The sequence below is a fragment of the Lithobates pipiens genome, unplaced genomic scaffold (genome assembly GCF_037356315.1).
Source record: "Lithobates pipiens isolate NorthernLeopardFrog02 unplaced genomic scaffold, aLitPip1_a1.2 Scaffold_19, whole genome shotgun sequence".
Taxonomy (NCBI): domain Eukaryota; kingdom Metazoa; phylum Chordata; class Amphibia; order Anura; family Ranidae; genus Lithobates; species Lithobates pipiens.
In genome coordinates, this window is record NW_027507764.1 from 598,278,804 (window position 1) to 598,291,261 (window position 12,458).

At 47.4% G+C, this 12,458-nt stretch overlaps 1 protein-coding gene across 1 annotated transcript in view; it reads right to left on the reverse strand.

Annotated features, from left to right (window-relative positions):
- Positions 1-284: 284 nt before the first annotated feature.
- Positions 285-12,458, reverse strand: part of LOC143997863 (uncharacterized) — a 33,162-nt gene continuing 20,988 nt past the window's right edge. The window contains exons 3-4 of the mRNA XM_077493698.1: positions 3,392-4,297; positions 285-2,966 (exon numbers count right to left, since the gene is read on the reverse strand). Coding sequence (XP_077349824.1) covers positions 2,113-2,966; positions 3,392-4,297 — 1,760 coding nt within the window. The 3' untranslated portion in view covers positions 285-2,112. The remainder of the gene's footprint in view (positions 2,967-3,391; positions 4,298-12,458) is intronic.

Sequence of the window (12,458 nt, forward strand, 5' to 3'; positions counted from 1 at the left end):
TATTCCTGCCCCAACCTCCACACCCAAAGTATCACACCAGAGGCTGCAATGGTATCTCCATATTATCACATCCTCTCATAGCGAACACAGGACCGGGGACTGCCCTGATTGGTTCTCGATCACTCCTTCAGGCTGGAGCAGTGACTGCATTAATGTTTGAGTTACTGAGCTCTGTAAACAATAGGGATAATACGAGGACTAGAGCACCACCTGCTGGATGAAAACGAGAATACACAATATACATGAGCACATTTCAGATCTACCCAAAAAAAGAAAAATATTCCTGAAATTTGAATGTTTTATTCCTGCCGATAATAAAAGAAATCTTTACAAAACTGCTGTACATTCTTTTGTTGACATTGCCGCCCCCTCCTCGTTTACTGCTCTTTATACAAGAAACTGACAGCTACCCTCTGGCTGCTTTGGCACCTCTGTTCCCCTCCCCCAGACAGGTGTAACAATATCAGATGGACAATTTACCTTTCTTTCCTCACACACGGCCGCCTCCTTTTCTGAGCCTGGGAATGGCAGACATAACACTCCATCCTTCAGGGTGAGATCAGAAATACTGGAAGGTGTCAGAAGAGAAAAACTTCCCGACTGGTGTTCAATATACATGGGGGTGAGCCCGGCATGGTATTTCTTGGGGGGGGGGGGACCTGATTGGCTGCCATGGGTGTGGTGGTTTTGTTCTTGTGTTGTATGGAAAAAGCCTGCCATTGCCCCCCAGCATGCACCACAGAGAGCTCTGTCAGGGAACGTCGCCCCCTACTGTGGAATTTGCTCCATGCAGCACCCTTGACACGCCCACTGTAAGACTTATATCAGCACATTGAAAGACCCCCATTAGATCAGTGGTCATCAACCCTGTCCTCGGGGCCCACTAACAGGCCAGGTTTTAGGTATTACTTTAGGGAGATGCAGTCTCGAATACGGCAATCACTGAGCAGCAAATGATATCACCTGTGATGTATTTCAGTTATCCTGCAAACCTGGCCTGTTAGTGGGCCCTGAGGACGGGGTTGATGACCACTGCATTAGACAACCCAGCTCATTAAAGGACAGAAGAGATTTCAAATTTTCCCAGCCTCCCTCTCCCACTGGCCTCATTCTGGCCTCTCATTTCTAACTTCGTTCTCCAACTGGCCCTGTCCCAACCCCACTCTCCTAACGACCCTGTCCCAATCTACCTCTCCCACTGACCCCATTCTGGCCTCCCATTCCTAGCCTCCTTCTCACACCGGCCCTGTTCCAACCTCCCTCTCCCACTGGCCCCGTGCCGGCCACCCTCTCCCACCGGCCACGTCCCAACCTCCCTCTCCCACCGGCCACATCCCAACCTCCCTCTCCCACTGGCCCCAGTCCTGGCCCCTCTCTCCCACCGGCCCCATCCCAACTACCCTCTTTCATCCTGCCCTGTCCCAACCACACTCTCCCGCCTGCCCTGTCCCAATCTCAACTCCCAGCAGCCCCATCCTGACCTACCTCTCCCATTGGCCTTGTCCCAACCTCCCTCTCTATTCAGCCCTCTTCCAGCCTTTTTTTCTCCTTTGTCTCAGCCTGTCTCCCTCTCCCACTGGCCCTGTCCTTTGTCTGCCTCATACATCAACCCTATCCCTGTCTTCCCCTTCTACTAGCCCTATACCTCCCACCCTAACAGGTTCCAGAATATGTCTTCACACTTCCACAATAAACCGCAACCCCTCACCCTGGTGTCATAAGTGGTGTCACCCCCACACTATGTTACATTATCTCCTTTTACTTAATGACCACATTTCCCTTTTACCCTGTGACTATATTGCCCCTTCATGTGGCCATCTTCCCCCATCCATAAGTGTATAAATTGTGCCTCGGACTGATTTCAGAAGCAGAAATTAGGAACCTATCCGATAACCTTAACAATTAGGACAAAGGAGAGTTGATCTGATTGGCTGGCACTATTTACACATTTCAATTTCTGTACTTTCTATGAGGTTGTCAGTGAAAAGTTCCACATTCATCAAAGTCACGTACTGCTTACAGACAAATGGTGATTGGAGGTATAAATAAATGAATGGTGGGATCTAATTAATCAGTGGCTGGTCCTTGTAGAATTGGAGCTGTCGGCAGCACCTAATCGTACTGGAAGCCGGCGGTGGAGGTCAGGAGGTTCTGCAGGAAAGCCGCGGAGAGCTGCAGGTGTTGGTGAAGTTTGAGACAGGAGTCTCCTGTGGAGTCCAGCTTTGTATCCTCTTCTCTGCTCGTGGCCGGGAGGAACTGTGGAAGTTTGTAGACTTTCTTTGGTGGAGGGGCCACAGGTCGCAGTAATAGTTTGTCCCGAGCATGAATCTTCTGATGTCGATTGAACTGGAAAAGATAAGAGAAAGTCCGTCCACACTCTACACATGGGAAGAGCTTTGTGGACTGCAGTGGCCCATCTGTGGACATAACATGGTCACTCTGAGAAGAAATGGGATGCGCCTCTTGGTTACCCAACAAACTCTGTTTGGAACTGCCGTGTGTCTCACATGTAGGCTGCTTCCATGCCTTGTCCTCTCTGTGAATCTTCTCGTGGTTCTTCAGATGTTGGTTGTACAGGAAACTTTTTTTACAAAAGGAACACTGAAAGGACTTTTCTACAAGTGGAGCCTCTAGGTCATCTTGCCTCGTCTGTACGGCTGGTGGAGCTGACCAATCGCCTTTGCCATCAACCTGCTGACAATCTGCCACTTGAAACTGTCTACTCCACTGTGGTGCATCCACGATAAGAGTCTGCTGGTCCCCTATCCAGGAATGCTGAGGTATAATTGTATTGTGTGGAATCATGAGGGCCACTGGAAACACGGCCTCTGACTGCTGGTGGTGGGCCTTGAGAAGATTGGAACAGCCAGAATGGACATCCCACAGTTGTGTCTGGATGGTACTCAGCTCTCCCTTAGAGCCAACATTGATATTCTCCACCTGAATGAGGGTCAGGATATCCGATTCTGCAGAAATGAAGAGGAGAAATATTAGTTGTTTGGTGGTACGTTTCTATCAACTCCAAGACAGCATAATACCTACTGGAGGAGGCTGCACACCTCACATCGGGCATACCAAAAGGCAGATACCTGACCAATATACCATTATCTATATGAGATGGTGATTGAAGTGCTACTGCATATTTCCTGCTGAATACGGAAGCTCAACCGTGCTCATGGCAATTAATATCCGTGTCCCACACCCACCTCACCCCATCATCTTCCATAAAGCAAGCGGTTGGTGTTGGCCCTTGGATAGCCCTGAGTGTATGAAAGGCTTGTGCTGGACATTGACCATGTCAATATCCAGTCATAGACTCATCTATCTGAAGAATATTCTTTATAATTATACAAAATAAAGTCACAGGGCCCCACCACTTCAGATAACTTACCTGAGAAAAGCGTGCTGGTCGGTGTTTGAACTTCACCTCTGATGGTAAAGACATCTGTAGGATTACACAAGACTGATACAGGACCACATGTCTCTTCAATGTGATTAGTCGCGTCTGTTTTTATAAAATTCTCATTATTAATCACATGAGAGCCACTGAGACTTGGGATGATGGAGATCCCGGTGTTCTGGTTCACAAAGCCATCTCCTGTGTTCTTCAAGGTCGTGGTTGTCTGTGTATCGAGGCTAAACAAGTTCTCCAGGGTCGTGAAAGTCTTATTGTCCAGGCTTACCAAACCATCTATGGAACTCTCCAGGGTTGTGAAAGTTTTGGCATCCAGGCTTACCAAACCATGTCTTGGGCTCTCCAAGTTTGTGAACGTTTTAATGTCCAGGCTTACCAAACCATCTGCTGGGCTCTCCAGAGTTGTGGATGTCTCCGAGTCCAGGCTTACCAAACCATCTATGGTGTTCTCTGGAGTTGTGGATGTCTCGGAGTCCAGGCTTACCAAGCCACCTCCTGGGCTCTCCAAGGTTGGGAAAGTCTTAGTGTCCAAGCTGAACAAGCCATCTTCTGGGTTCTCTGACATTTTGAATGTCTCAGTCCCCTCACAAATGGTGTTCTTTGCTGAATGCTCCGGAATAATAACTGATCCTCTGTCATTATAAAATAACGTATCCAAGTTGGGGGAGGTTTGTGAAGGTTGAGAAGGGAAGGGAGTGGCAGTTCTCACTGTACTTTCCTCCTCCTGAATTACAGACATCTCCGTTATCTGGATAATGAAGTTCTCCCCAGAGATCTCCTCAATGATGGCACTCTCTCCGCTCAACAGACTCTCTTCAGGACTCTTCTGGGCTGCCCAACCATCGCCCATCTCCAGCTCTTCCTTTACCTGATACATGAAGCCTATCAGATACAAAGTAACAATTATTCCACAAACACAACCTACATGGCGAACATCTTTAATAAAATCTTTCAGAATATAATCTTTATATCACTAGAGGGGTCACCGGCAGGAGGAAGGAGGTCCTGATTCCTCTATATAGATCTTTATATCACTAGAGGGGTCACCGGCAGGAGGAAGGAGGTCCCGATTCCTCTATATAGATCTTTATATCACTAGAGGGGTCACCGGCAGGAGGAAGGAGGTCCTGATTCCTCTATATAGATCTTTATATCACTAGAGGGATCACCGGCGGGAGGAAGGAGGTCCCGATTCCTCTATATAGATCTTTATATCACTAGAGGGGTCACCAGCAGGAGGAAGGAGGTCCTGATTCCTCTATATAGATCTTTATATCACTAGAGGGGTCACCGGCAGGAGGAAGGAGGTCCTGATTCCTCTATATAGATCTTTATATCACTAGAGGGGTCACCGGCAGGAGGAAGGAGGTCCTGATTCCTCTATATAGATCTTTATATCACTAGAGGGGTCACCGGCGGGAGGAAGGAGGTCCCGATTCCTCTATATAGATCTTTATATCACTAGAGGGATCACCGGCAGGAGGAAGGAGGTCCTGATTCCTCTATATAGATCTTTATATCACTAGAGGGGTCACCAGCAGGAGGAAGGAGGTCCTGATTCCTCTATATAGATCTTTATATCACTAGAGGGGTCACCAGTGGGAGGAAGGAGGTCCTGATTCCTCTATATAGATCTTTATATCACTAGAGGGGTCACCGGCAGGGGAAAGGGGGTCCTGATTCCTCTATATAGATCTTTATATCACTAGAGGGGTCACCGGCAGGAGGAAGGAGGTCCTGATTCCTCTATATAGATCTTTATATCACTAGAGGGGTCACCGGCAGGAGGAAGGAGGTCCTGATTCCTCTATATAGATCTTTATATCACTAGAGGGATCACCGGCAGGAGGAAGGAGGTCCTGATTCCTCTATATAGATCTTTATATCACTAGAGGGGTCACCAGCGGGAGGAAGGAGGTCCTGATTCCTCTATATAGATCTTTATATCACTAGAGGGGTCACCAGCAGGAGGAAGGAGGTCCTGATTCCTCTATATAGATCTTTATATCACTAGAGGGGTCACCAGGAGGAAGGAGGTCCTGATTCCTCTATATAGATCTTTATATCACTAGAGGGATCACCGGCAGGAGGAAGGAGGTCCTGATTCCTCTATATAGATCTTTATATCACTAGAGGGATCACCGGCAGGAGGAAGGAGGTCCTGATTCCTCTATATAGATCTTTATATCACTAGAGGGATCACCGGCAGGAGGAAGGAGGTCCTGATTCCTCTGTATAGATCTTTATATCACTAGAGGGGTCACCAGCAGGAGGAAGGAGGTCCTGATTCCTCTATATAGATCTTTATATCACTAGAGGGGTCACCAGCAGGAGGAAGGAGGTCCTGATTCCTCTATATAGATCTTTATATCACTAGAGGGGTCACCAGCAGGAGGAAGGAGGTCCTGATTCCTCTATATAGATCTTTATATCACTAGAGGGGTCACCAGCAGGAGGAAGGAGGTCCTGATTCCTCTATATAGATCTTTATATCACTAGAGGGGTCACCAGGAGGAAGGAGGTCCTGATTCCTCTATATAGATCTTTATATCACTAGAGGGGTCACCAGCGGGAGGAAGGAGGTCCCGATTCCTCTATATAGATCTTTATATCACTAGAGGGATCACCGGCAGGAGGAAGGAGGTCCTGATTCCTCTATATAGATCTTTATATCACTAGAGGGATCACCAGCGGGAGGAAGGAGGTCCCGATTCCTCTATATAGATCTTTATATCACTAGAGGGATCACCGGCAGGAGGAAGGAGGTCCTGATTCCTCTATATAGATCTTTATATCACTAGAGGGATCACCGGCAGGAGGAAGGAGGTCCTGATTCCTCTATATAGATCTTTATATCACTAGAGGGATCACCAGCGGGAGGAAGGAGGTCCCGATTCCTCTATATAGATCTTTATATCACTAGAGGGGTCACCGGCAGGAGGAAGGAGGTCCTGATTCCTCTATATAGATCTTTATATCACTAGAGGGGTCACCGGCAGGAGGAAGGAGGTCCTGATTCCTCTATATAGATCTTTATATCACTAGAGGGGTCACCGGCAGGAGGAAGGAGGTCCTGATTCCTCTATATAGATCTTGATATCACTAGAGGGGTCACCGGCAGGTGGAAGGAGGTCCTGATTCCTCTATATAGATCTTTATATCACTAGAGGGGTCACCGGCAGGAGGAAGGAGGTCCTGATTCCTCTATATAGATCTTTATATCACTAGAGGGGTCACCGGCAGGAGGAAGGAGGTCCTGATTCCTCTATATAGATCTTTATATCACTAGAGGGGTCACCGGAAGGAGGAAGGAGGTCCCGATTCCTCTATATAGATCTTTATATCACTAGAGGGGTCACCGGCAGGAGGAAGGAGGTCCTGATTCCTCTATATAGATCTTTATATCACTAGAGGGGTCACCGGCAGGAGGAAGGAGGTCCTGATTCCTCTATATAGATCTTTATATCACTAGAGGGGTCACCGGCAGGAGGAAGGAGGTCCCGATTCCTCTATATAGATCTTTATATCACTAGAGGGGTCACCGGAAGGAGGAAGGAGGTCCTGATTCCTCTATATAGATCTTTATATCACTAGAGGGGTCACCGGAAGGAGGAAGGAGGTCCCGATTCCTCTATATAGATCTTTATATCACTAGAGGGGTCACCGGAAGGAGGAAGGAGGTCCTGATTCCTCTATATAGATCTTTATATCACTAGAGGGGTCACCGGCAGGAGGAAGGAGGTCCCGATTCCTCTATATAGATCTTTATATCACTAGAGGGGTCACCAGCAGGAGGAAGGAGGTCCTGATTCCTCTATATAGATCTTTATATCACTAGAGGGATCACCGGCAGGAGGAAGGAGGTCCTGATTCCTCTATATAGATCTTTATATCACTAGAGGGATCACCAGCGGGAGGAAGGAGGTCCCGATTCCTCTATATAGATCTTTATATCACTAGAGGGGTCACCGGCAGGAGGAAGGAGGTCCTGATTCCTCTATATAGATCTTTATATCACTAGAGGGGTCACCGGCAGGAGGAAGGAGGTCCTGATTCCTCTATATAGATCTTTATATCACTAGAGGGGTCACCGGAGGGAGGAAGGAGGTCCTGATTCCTCTATATAGAACTTTATATCACTAGAGGGGTCACCGGCAGGAGGAAGGAGGTCCTGATTCCTCTATATAGATCTTTATATCACTAGAGGGGTCACCGGCAGGAGGAAGGAGGTCCTGATTCCTCTATATAGATCTTTATATCACTAGAGGGATCACCAGCGGGGGGAAGGAGGTCCCGATTCCTCTATATAGATCTTTATATCACTAGAGGGGTCACCGGCAGGAGGAAGGAGGTCCTGATTCCTCTATATAGATCTTTATATCACTAGAGGGGTCACCGGCAGGAGGAAGGAGGTCCTGATTCCTCTATATAGATCTTTATATCACTAGAGGGATCACCAGCAGGAGGAAGGAGGTCCCGATTTCTCTATATAGATCTTTATATCACTAGAGGAATCACCAGGAGGAGGAAGGAGGTCCTGATTCCTCTATATAGATCTTTATATCACTAGAGGGGTCACCAGCAGGGAGGAAGGAGGTCCTGATTCCTCTATATAGATCTTTATATCACTAGAGGGGTCTCCGGCAGAAGGAAGGAGGTCCTGATTCCTCTATATAGATCTTTATATCACTAGAGGGGTCACCGGCAGGAGGAAGGAGGTCCTGATTCCTCTATATAGATCTTTATATCACTAGAGGGGTCACCGGCAGGAGGGAGGGGGTCCTGATTCCTCTATATAGATCTTTATATCACTAGAGGGGTCACCAGCAGGAGGAAGGAGGTCCTGATTCCTCTATATAGATCTTTATATCACTAGAGGAATCACCAGGAGGAGGAAGGAGGTCCTGATTCCTCTATATAGATCTTTATATCACTAGAGGGGTCACCGGCAGGAGGAAGGAGGTCCTGATTCCTCTATATAGATCTTTATATCACTAGAGGGGTCACCGGCAGGAGGAAGGGGGTCCTGATTCCTCTATATAGATCTTTATATCACTAGAGGGGTCACCAGCAGGAGGAAGGAGGTCCTGATTCCTCTATATAGATCTTTATATCACTAGAGGGGTCACCGGCAGGAAGAAGGAGGTCCTGATTCCTCTATATAGATCTTTATATCACTAGAGGGGTCACCGGCAGGAGGGAGGAGGTCCCGATTCCTCTATCTAGATCTTTATATCACTAGAGGGGTCACCGGCAGGAAGAAGGAGGTCCTGATTCCTCTATATAGATCTTTATATCACTAGAGGGGTCACCGGCAGGAGGAAGGAGGTCCTGATTCCTCTATATAGATCTTTATATCACTAGAGGGGTCACCGGCGGGAGGAAGGAGGTCCCGATTCCTCTATATAGATCTTTATATCACTAGAGGGGTCACCGGCAGGAGGAAGGAGGTCCCGATTCCTCTATATAGATCTTTATATCACTAGAGGGGTCACCGGCAGGAGGAAGGAGGTCCTGATTCCTCTATATAGATCTTTATATCACTAGAGGGGTCACCGGCAGGAGGAAGGAGGTCCTGATTCCTCTATATAGATCTTTATATCACTAGAGGGGTCACCGGCAGGAGGAAGGAGGTCCTGATTCCTCTATATAGATCTTTATATCACTAGAGGGGTCACCGGCAGGAGGAAGGAGGTCCTGATTCCTCTATATAGATCTTTATATCACTAGAGGGGTCACCGGAAGGAGGAAGGAGGTCCCGATTCCTCTATATAGATCTTTATATCACTAGAGGGATCACCGGCAGGAGGAAGGAGGTCCCGATTCCTCTATATAGATCTTTATATCACTAGAGGGGTCACCGGAAGGAGGAAGGAGGTCCTGATTCCTCTATATAGATCTTTATATCACTAGAGGGGTCACCGGCAGGAGGAAGGAGGTCCCGATTCCTCTATATAGATCTTTATATCACTAGAGGGGTCACCAGCAGGAGGAAGGAGGTCCTGATTCCTCTATATAGATCTTTATATCACTAGAGGGGTCACCAGCAAGGGGAAGGAGGTCCTGATTCCTCTATATAGATCTTTATATCACTAGAGGGGTCACCGGAGGGAGGAAGGAGGTCCTGATTCCTCTATATAGAACTTTATATCACTAGAGGGATCACCGGAAGGAGGAAGGAGGTCCTGATTCCTCTATATAGATCTTTATATCACTAGAGGGGTCACCGGCAGGAGGAAGGAGGTCCTGATTCCTCTATATAGATCTTTATATCACTAGAGGGGTCACCGGCAGGAGGAAGGAGGTCCTGATTCCTCTATATAGATCTTTATATCACTAGAGGGATCACCAGCGGGGGGAAGGAGGTCCCGATTCCTCTATATAGATCTTTATATCACTAGAGGGATCACCAGCAGGAGGAAGGAGGTCCCGATTTCTCTATATAGATCTTTATATCACTAGAGGAATCACCAGGAGGAGGAAGGAGGTCCTGATTCCTCTATATAGATCTTTATATCACTAGAGGGGTCACCAGCAGGGAGGAAGGAGGTCCTGATTCCTCTATATAGATCTTTATATCACTAGAGGGGTCACCGGCAGGAGGAAGGAGGTCCTGATTCCTCTATATAGATCTTTATATCACTAGAGGGGTCTCCGGCAGAAGGAAGGAGGTCCTGATTCCTCTATATAGATCTTTATATCACTAGAGGGGTCACCGGCAGGAGGAAGGAGGTCCTGATTCCTCTATATAGATCTTTATATCACTAGAGGGGTCACCGGCAGGAGGGAGGGGGTCCTGATTCCTCTATATAGATCTTTATATCACTAGAGGAATCACCAGGAGGAGGAAGGAGGTCCTGATTCCTCTATATAGATCTTTATATCACTAGAGTGGTCACCGGCAGAAGGAAGGAGGTCCCGATTCCTCTATATAGATCTTTATATCACTAGAGGGATCACCGGCAGGAGGAAGGAGGTCCTGATTCCTCTATATAGATCTTTATATCACTAGAGGAATCACCAGGAGGAGGAAGGAGGTCCTGATTCCTCTATATAGATCTTTATATCACTAGAGGGATCACCGGCAGGAGGAAGGAGGTCCTGATTCCTCTATATAGATCTTTATATCACTAGAGGGGTCACCGGCAGGAGGAAGGGGGTCCTGATTCCTCTATATAGATCTTTATATCACTAGAGGGGTCACCGGCAGGAGGAAGGAGGTCCTGATTCCTCTATATAGATCTTTATATCACTAGAGGGGTCACCGGCAGGAAGAAGGAGGTCCTGATTCCTCTATATAGATCTTTATATCACTAGAGGGGTCACCGGCAGGAGGAAGGAGGTCCTGATTCCTCTATATAGATCTTTATATCACTAGAGGGGTCACCGGCAGGAGGAAGGGGGTCCTGATTCCTCTATATAGATCTTTATATCACTAGAGGGGTCACCGGCAGGAGGAAGGAGGTCCTGATTCCTCTATATAGATCTTTATATCACTAGAGGGGTCACCGGCAGGAAGAAGGAGGTCCTGATTCCTCTATATAGATCTTTATATCACTAGAGGGGTCACCGGTGGGAGGAAGGAGGTCCTGATTCCTCTATATAGATCTTTATATCACTAGAGGGGTCACCGGCAGGAGGAAGGAGGTCCTGATTCCTCTATATAGATCTTTATATCACTAGAGGGGTCACCGGCAGGAGGAAGGAGGTCCTGATTCCTCTATATAGATCTTTATATCACTAGAGGGGTCACCGGCAGGAGGAAGGAGGTCCTGATTCCTCTATATAGATCTTTATATCACTAGAGGGGTCACCAGCAGGAGGAAGGAGGTCCTGATTCCTCTATATAGAACTTTATATCACTAGAGGGATCACCGGAAGGAGGAAGGAGGTCCTGATTCCTCTATATAGATCTTTATATCACTAGAGGGGTCACCAGCAGCAGGAAGGAGGTCCTGATTCCTCTATATAGATCTTTATATCACTAGAGGGGTCACCAGCAGCAGGAAGGAGGTCCTGATTCCTCTATATAGATCTTTATATCACTAGAGGGGTCACCGGCAGGAGGAAGGAGGTCCTGATTCCTCTATATAGATCTTTATATCACTAGAGGGGTCACGGGCAGGAGGGAGGAGGTCCTGATTACTCTATATAGATCTTTATATCACTAGAGGGGTCACCGGCAGGAGGAAGGAGGTCCCGATTCCTCTATCTAGATCTTTATATAACTAGAGGGGTCACCGGCAGGAAGAAGGAGGTCCTGATTCCTCTATATAGATCTTTATATCACTAGAGGGGTCACCAGCAGGAGGAAGGAGGTCCTGATTCCTCTATATAGATCTTTATATCACTAGAGGGGTCACCAGCAGGAGGAAGGAGGTCCTGATTCCTCTATATAGATCTTTATATCACTAGAGGGGTCACCAGCAGGAGGAAGGAGGTCCTGATTCCTCTATATAGATCTTTATATCACTAGAGGGATCACCGGCAGGAGGAAGGAGGTCCTGATTCCTCTATATAGATCTTTATATCACTAGAGGGGTCACCAGCAGGAGGAAGGAGGTCCCGATTCCTCTATATAGATCTTTATATCACTAGAGGAGTCACCAGCAGGAGGAAGGAGGTCCTGATTCCTCTATATAGATCTTTATATCACTAGAGGGATCACCGGCAGGAGGAAGGAGGTCCTGATTCCTCTATATAGATCTTTATATCACTAGAGGGGTCACCGGCAGGAGGAAGGAGGTCCTGATTCCTCTATATAGATCTTTATATCACTAGAGGGGTCACCGGCAGGAGGAAGGAGGTCCTGATTCCTCTATATAGATCTTTATATCACTAGAGGGGTCACCGGCGGGAGGAAGGAGGTCCTGATTCCTCTATATAGATCTTTATATCACTAGAGGGGTCACCAGCGGGAGGAAGGAGGTCCTGATTCCTCTATATAGATCTTTATATCACTAGAGGAGTCACCAGCAGGAGGAAGGAGGTCCTGATTCCTCTATATAGATCTTTATATCACTAGAGGGGTCACCGGCAGGAG